We start from the raw sequence: 8,632 nt of genomic DNA, 5'->3' as shown, positions 1-8,632 counted from the left end.
CAGTGGCTGACTTTCAGGCTATAGCATTAGCTTACTAAAGTAAAAGTTCCAGACAGTGACAGCATAAAGTGTGCACTTTAATGATGAGTGCACTTGTGTATGGGTGTATGCATGCTCAAAAGGTGGAAGAGCAGAGAGAAGGTGGATTATACAGTATAATTTGCATGGCAATAGGAGACGGCCTGTATTTTCCTTACTTAAAAATCTGTTAAAATATTCTACTTTCTAAGATTTAAACATTTGAATCAAGATAAAAAAAAAACATATTTACTTCCACTTTTAGGGTAATAGGACTTTCTTTATAGAGGTGCTTGATCAAACCTAAAATAGGGCTAAATTAAGTATATTGTATTGTAAATACTGTTATATGTGAATCTATGTAATAAGAATGTAAGAATGTAAGAATGTGAATGGATTGTTTTTATGTGGAAATGGTATGAAGCATAGTCAGATGTAAATTTACTATAATATGTAATATTAAATACTTTCTAAGTAAAGCATGTGGTACATTAAAACCTACTAGGCTTATATTATGTTAACATTGATCATAGTGTTCCATGTATCAGAATTTCTCTTAATCATTGAGATATAATTTTAGACTTCTAGCCCTGTATGTGGTTGGAAATTACATAGAAGTGCTGCTCGTGTTGAGCGGAAATACAAAAAAGTGCTAAAACACAGACAAATGAAAAAAAAAAAGAAAAGTGGACTTGTGGGAAGAGTGTTACTAAGTCACTTCATCTACAGACACGGTTCTGTACATTTTAAAACACAACTACCGTTTATTAAGGATGGAATCATATAAAATGGGCCACTTTTTGATAAATGATGTCATTTAACTCTCTGCCCCGCTCACCTTCAAATCCTCAGACCAGTCAAAAGTACTGCTACGTGTCAGTATGTGTTTTAACAACAATGCAAGAGCACTTATTGTGATTGGATGTCATTTTTTAAAAGATCATTTTTAACAAGCTATGACGCTACAGTGTTCTCATCCATTTTACCTGATGGCCCATTTCAGCTGACTACACAATACTGTTTACTGATTATTTACTATTCATTTACTATTTGCTGTTAACTGACTCTTTACAAGGATTTGGTCAATATTTTTTACTTTGTTTGGCTCACACGAGGAGAAAAATGTATTGTCTTCAGAGGATGTTAGAGTTGTTATATACGGTTGTCAGTGTAAATACTGACACTCTTTGGTGAGCAATCATGTGAGAATAATAAACATTTGCCGTTACTAAGTATGTGTAAAGTGTAAATAGATGGTCATACATATTATATTTATTTATTTATAGCATTGTAAGAACAATAAATATTAAATAGGAGGGGGTTAATGTTAATGTGTTCTGTATTGCACGTTCATAACTATAGGAAGCCCTGTAGCCACTAGGGGACAAGTTAGACTTATTGTGTATCTGAGAGGGACAGAGAGTGTATAGTCTGTCAAGCCGGCGGCTAAGCGTAGCCTCCCAGTTGTACAACAATAAAAGTGTTTTTGCTAATATTTAACATGCCTTCTCCCCTGTTGTGTTATCGTACTGGACTCGCTACCATGTCGCCACCTAAACAGACTCAAAGCCCAAGTATTGGGTAAGCATCTTTGACTACACAAATGACGCTTTACAGTAAATATAGCTAGTATCTAGCAAGCTAAGGCAGCTACATCATAATACAGGCAATAAACCCACAGCAGTTTTAGCAACTAGTAACTTAGTAAAAGAAATATCTCTTGCCTTTTAAACCCTCTCTCCACCTTTCAAACACCAGCCCAGTATTAATCCTGGTTTTAGCACGGGCTCTTCTTTGTTTTACTATGAATGAATGAGCTACTGAGGTCTGAGTTTCCCCCTACTGAAGCCATAGACCACTGAAGTCGTGTGTCATTCTGTAGTGCTCGTAAGGCTTCCGTGTCTAAGCGTTTTTTCCCTATGATAAAAATGAATGGGTTTTTTAAAAACCTGCCTCTATCACATTCTGTGGTAAATAAATCTGTTCAGACCTCTGTACGTTTTAATCTACGTACATTTTACTCCTGAACATCACTGGATCCTCTGAATTACAAGATCGTTTAAGGGTCGTAATGAGAAAAATGCTAACTTTAAGCTAATGCTACATCGGAGTGAACTGTACTCCCGGCACTGCTGATGAGATTAGCATTTCGGCGTAACCCCAGAGAACTCCGGCCATAAGTTAAGAGCTTTTTACACACAAGCTGATTAAACTAATGAACCAAATTCCCTTACTGAGGAGAGCTGAGAGTGTCACAGCATAAAATCACTAAAACAGGTCAGTGACACTCCAGAACCATCTGTAGCACGTTTAAACATTTACCGTCTTTATTATGCAGTGAAATAAATGGGTGTTTCTGTTTAGTTGTCTCCTCAGTGAGGGCAGGTAGTTAGTTAATTAGTTGATTATTTGGGTCAGGTGTTGTAATTAGTATTAACTAATGACCGTATTTAAATACAAAACCCTTTGGGGAAGCGCTGCCGAACTGAGATCCATTTTCTCTTATTATCTGCCTTTTAAAGCTCTAACACAGTCTTCACTGCTCAACATCACACTGCTCAACGTTACTGAAAGAGTTTTCACCTGTTTAAATGCTTTAATGACCCTCTGTGAAGTAGAATAATCCAAAATGATTTCTGACGGGAGTTCACTGGTGTTGTGCAGAATCCAGCCGCGGTGCTGTGACGTCAGGTAAGCATTAGCTTAAAATTAGCATTTTTCTGATTACTCCCCTTAAACGATCTCGAAATTCAGAGGATCCAGTGACAGAATAAAACATTCTACAGGGTTCTGAACATATTTATTTACCACCGAATGCGACAGAGGCCAGTTTTTGAAAAGCCCATTCAAATCCCGTAATGACTTGGACGTCTTAGACACGGAACCCCAAAGGAGCCCCAAATATGCAAGTATGTATTGCGGCTGCAGCTATACCCTTCTCCAAATATGGGAATAAACAACATGGCGCCGACTACAAAATGACGACACGACTTCAGTGGTCTATTCTCCACCAGCCGCTCGCGCTCAGTTACCGTACGTTCACACTGCAGCGACCAGCATCGCTGCCAATTGCTTTTTTCACCACTCAAGCAAGTTTATTAAATTCCATTCTTTTATCGGTAAATCCTGCTAAAATATCCAGCTCAGGACCAGCTGTTCCTCTGTTTCTGTAATCAAACAGAGACAATGTAGAGCACAGGAAAGTCTGAAAAAAGCTGTAGACTTCTCCTCGTTTTCTCACTCTGTGATGGTGTGGTCGCTTCTCATTTGCATTAAAATGAAAATATCTCAACCATAGACATGTCTATGATCTCAACTTTTTGCCTGCTGCTGCTCTCCACAGAGAACAAAGGGAGACGAAGCGAAAAATACTTCGCGTCGCTGCAGTGTGAACGTACTGTAAAACTGAGCCGGATCCTCTTTCATGGGACGTACATGTGACGTTAAAACGTAAAGACGTGTGACGTAGCCGGAAGAACTAATATATTGGGCTTAACAGGGATAGGCGTTCCAGCACACTGGTAACATAAACACAATATTTTAACCCTTCTTACACAAGTAGTTCGTTTCTCTGGTCCGAATCAGTTGATGAGTTCGTTTACTCGGAGCGTTTTCTTCCCTTGTTTTTGTCTGGTTTCACACAGGCAAAAACCCTAACGCACCACAATGCGCACCAATAAACCACGCGAGCAGGCTGTGTCCTCTGATTGGTCAGGCGTGGGAGTAAATATAAATATACGAAAAACGTAAAAAAAAATAGAGAAAAGATTTTATGTTCCAGCGTGAATATCTGTACTTTAACACTGAACGCTGAAACGCTACGCTTTCAAACAGTGTTTGTAGCGCAGATGTAAACATAGTAAACGGAGTAACGCAGCTATGAGCTGTGAACTCAGCACAGACCGCGGTCATGGACACAGCGTTTGTTCATAGCTGTGGTAATTAGCGTTATCTGGCTAATATTTCAGTTTAAACTGCGTCTTATCAGCAGTTTAGCGCAAATTAAATGACTTTATTTAAAAGCTGTGTCGGATTGAGACCGGATTACGTTCTCACCACAAGCGAACGCTCCAGAGTTCGGTTGGGACCGGACTGAGACCACCTCCTCTAGGTGCAATTATTGAAGTTTTTTCAAAGCATATAACAGACACAAATACATACAAAATTTACAGTCATGTAACGCGATTAACGTTACTGCTTTCACACCTGCTCAGCTGAAATGCACTAAAGTTACAAACGGAGCAGAGTTCGTTTGTGTTCGTTAGTGCTGGTGTGAAAACGCCCTTACAATGAATATATATTAGGTTTAGCAGGGATGGCCGTTTCAGCACACTGGTAAGATACCATTAAAACAATATTTTAATCCCTTCTACACTCAGAAATGCTTCGGCTTTCAGTATAGAAACAAAATATCACGGACTGCCGCTTTAAGTGATGCTGAATGTTCTCTTTACTTCAGTCAAGAAATTCGTGGTAGGGCAGTATGTATAATGGTCATGAAGTTTTATCTACATTGTGAGTGTTGTGTAGGAAAGTGAAACCACATCTAGAGCTAAATTAGAAATGACTTTACTGCTGAACCACAAAAACAGGAAAACTCACCCACGCTTGCTACAACCACCACTGTGGCTGGTTTTATGTGTGTTTGATATGGTACTGAGACAACGGCTCAATCCCATTTCACCACTTGGCCCTAACCCTCTGTTTAAGTGTTAGGGCTACAAGATTTTTCAGAAGCTTAATAAAATTACGATAACCTTTTTATTACCTCAATGCAAGGGCGTAGGAGCGGGCTTGATATTGGGGGGGGGGGGCACATTTGCCAATATGAACCCAAGCCCACCCTATAGTTTCCTAGAACAACATTTGTGGAAATTACTTTAAATTAAAAGTAAATTATTATTATAAGGTGATTTTACAACCTAAACAGGTTACTCCACGTTACAGTTACTGTTGTTAGAAAAAAATATGCATGCAATGTCTGAATTATATACATATAACAAAAATGATCAGTTATCACCTAATATTTAAAATAATATAACAGATTTGGTTATTATTATTATTATTATTATTATTATTATTATTATGTATTGGCATGTCAATTCTGTCATATATTTACATTTTCTCCTGCGCTTTTATTTTTTTTTCTACTGAGAGCTCTTCTTAAGATGGTGTCCTTTTATGTAAAAGAATGTAACTTTACGTTACATAGAGATTTTTATAAACATCAGGACATGTGGTCTTACTGTGAACTACAAATGAACAGAAGTCACGTTACAGCAGTATTTCTCAACCCTGTTCTTACATATTCTACTGCATATTAACACTGTTCTGCATGTTCTTGAGCTTCCTCTGCTTTAAAGGCATTTAATAAAGTGGTGGTATGATGTGTCTAATACACTGCTGGATTTACATGATTAATTTAGGCTCCATAGGGGGCTAAAGGATTTTAACAGGTAAACTCAGTAAATGACTGTTTATTAGCTGATCAGGTGGATCAGGTGGAAAACACAGATTTAGGGCAGTGATCAGGGTTAAGAAACTGCTTTAAACTACAAACATAAAGTACTGTACTAAATCCTGGCTATCCACTACATGTAGCTTCTAGTTAACTAGTTAGTTAAATTCATTTTCGTTCATTATAGCTCACACTAAGTCCTGCAATCCTAAATTAATAAACAGTTTGAAAATGAAATAGTGATTAGCTGATCAGGTACAGGTCAAGTTGAACATTACATATATATATATTTTTTTCTTTAACCCTGACTCCCTATCTAATTAATTTAAGTTAAACTAACTCACTAACACAGCTGCAGTTTATTAATCACAGTGGGTTTAAACTGTGTGTTTTGATTTAGAGACTTGTATTTTTAACCAGTTATCAGAAATATATCATCACAGTTTACGTGGTTAGCCTATCGTTACCTTTCTGTTAGAAAAATCTCCGTATATCCAGATCTGTTTTAAAATCAGCTGAAGCGGCTGCAGCCCGATCCCGCTGCTAAATCTCACAGCGAGGGGGCGGGGCTTCCCCAACAGCAAACTGACTCTCCTCCTCCGATTGGTCCGGTCTGTCTCCTCATTAATATTACGGCTGATGTGAGCGAACTGATTTCATTTTTGGGGGGGACAAATCCACCTATTTCTAATATTGGGTGGGACATGTCCCACCCATCCCCCCCGGTTCCTACGCCTATGCCTCAATGTAATGTGTACTTTTAATGTTTTTTGGCTGTTTTCTTCATAACTAGCCTTAAAAAATGGCTAATAGTTCATTTCAGTAGCTAGTTAACGTTCCCATTCCACCTTAAATGGTGAAACACACTAAAAAGACTGCAGCATTATAGTTGGAACAGAAACATAAATAAAAAGCTAATAAAAGCTGTTTTCAGCTCCCTATCATAGAGGAATTAAGAAATGGGCAATAATAATTCATTGTTTTATTGCCTGCTCCCTTTCTGAAGAAATATGATACATCGTAAAGTTCTCTAGTTTGCCAGCAGCAGTTAGGTTGCTGAACTTTAGTGCTCCACTGCTATAGCTGTATCTGTATCAGGTTCTTGAAGAGTTGTCACAATTCTTAGGAGGAGGAAAATGCATGTTCCTTAGAAGTGTGGCTTCATTTAAAAGAGAAATTAACAAGCTTTCCAACGGTATAAGAGTTATTGCCAAGAAGTATTGATACAGCAAATAAATAATCAACCAAACATACATTTCCTTACATTCTTGAGCTATATTTATATGGAGGTTCTGATGTGAGGTTTGCTGAGGGTCTGTCCTCAGTCTGTATATCTCTGGCGCCTCCTGCCGAGACTGTCTGTATACTGCCCGCTGTATGGGCTCAGTTTACCAAAAACATCATATTATGAAGGACATTCTAACCTGGAGTTTGATGCTTAGACGTTTGACCGTCCTAGCCCATAAGAGCCTAGACCCAGTTCTGAATATTGATACAATATCCAAAATTAAATCAGTTAAATTAATTGAGCAGCTCATTGAGGCAAATCCTTATTTGACACAAATGACAAAAGAACAATTTAACAACTTTTATTTTAACATTCGGTTATATAAAACAGGTCTTTCAACCTTTCATTCAATCATTTGGATTGTTAAACTAGTTTTAGAAGAGCTGTAGAACATAAAATACACATTTAAAAAAGCAAGTTTTATCTGCAGCACTATCCAAGCACTACATTCTGAAAATATAATGATATGAAGGAACACAGATTCACACACTATCCTGGAGTGTCACTGAAGGACTGCATAAGTTATAGTGATCTTTTTAAGGGTCTGTGACACCATTAACATTAGCTCTTTTGGGTTAAAATCATCTGTGTGCATTATCATTTGTCTTACATTAATGCTTCTCCTCCCTGGTATGCTGCATTAATAATATACAGTCAGTTTGTGTGTGTAATTCAAACTTATAAGGAAAACTCACACCTTTTCTATGGACCATCAGTGTGTAGTTTTGCCCCCCAGGTTACGTTTCTTGTTTATTCCGTAATAATTTATACAGTGGTTGGCTGCCTGGCTTCAGTGTTAATGGCTGTAAGAGTAAGTTACCATTTGATGGTATGGCTGAATTTTACTTGTGTATAAAACATGTAAACATAAAGTCATTAGTTTTTGAGTTGAAGCTGCTATTAAATTTACAGTGTAGGGAATTACTGGTCTTGGAGGCATTTGGAAATCGGTCCAACCCAATTGTCTAGACTAACAAACTAATCTTATCTTGACAAAGTGTCTCAGGTATTTATGATGCCCATTTATCCATATCCAGGATGTTGATTACAAAACCGACAGTAGATAGACCTTTATGTGCAGCTCTGTAACATGTAACCCCTTTAGAGACTACAACTTGTTCACATTAACTTGGGAAATCAGATATTGTAAAAACTCAGAGTTTACACAAGTAGATTATTAATGGGATTTTTACTCCTCAGCCAGAAATAAACTTACAGAGTGAACGGGGGCATGAATGGTGTTGCTTTTTCCGCTTCCAGGATCTGTTTTCTCTCATGCACAGACTGAGACATCCAGATATACTCTGATTAAGAGTTTATATGCACTGAGAAATTTATTACTGAGCTAAATCAAGATCTGTTTATCAGATTCTTAATACTTTTTTTTACATTACTCTATTGTAAGATATCTGTATATGCTGATTATATGACTATTGAATAATCTGATAACTGCAGTAATTATAAAGTGCATGTAAAGGCACTGAAAGTGGTACTGCACACACTCTACCAGCAGAGGGCACACACTGCGTACTGTACTGCTGCAATGCGTATGGCTGGACACGAACACACACACACACGAACTGTAGATCGTTAAATAGCCCATGTGGAGTGCACACACACATACTGTATATAGACACACACACATGTTGGCCGGGGGCCAAATGTAATTTAGAGTAAGGGATCAGATCTGAGTCAGCAGAGTGTCAGAGTGAGAGTGATTGAGTTAGATGTGGGGGGAGAAAGAGAGTAAGGGGAGTGTGGATGGGAGGTGGGGAGGGGGGGTGGTTGCGTGTGTTGGGGATAGACCGTAACTCACCTTGTTATTGCTGGGTACTCCTTCATCATTAACTTTCTGCTTTCATGGTGAT

General features: G+C 38.1%; 1 protein-coding gene across 2 annotated transcripts in view; it reads right to left on the bottom strand.

Moving 5' to 3' along the window:
• Positions 1-8,632, bottom strand: part of LOC103022553 (interleukin-1 receptor accessory protein) — a 35,051-nt gene extending 26,419 nt beyond the window's left edge. For both annotated transcript variants that reach the window (XM_049466954.1, XM_049466955.1), the window contains exon 1: positions 8,581-8,632. In XM_049466954.1, the coding sequence (XP_049322911.1) occupies positions 8,581-8,609 (29 nt within the window). In that variant the 5' untranslated portion in view covers positions 8,610-8,632. The remainder of the gene's footprint in view (positions 1-8,580) is intronic.

This window comes from Astyanax mexicanus, chromosome 18, assembly GCF_023375975.1.
Source record: "Astyanax mexicanus isolate ESR-SI-001 chromosome 18, AstMex3_surface, whole genome shotgun sequence".
NCBI lineage: Eukaryota > Metazoa > Chordata > Actinopteri > Characiformes > Acestrorhamphidae > Astyanax > Astyanax mexicanus.
The sequence above is the reverse complement of the archived record's forward strand: the minus strand, read 5'-3'. Positions and strand labels throughout refer to the sequence as shown.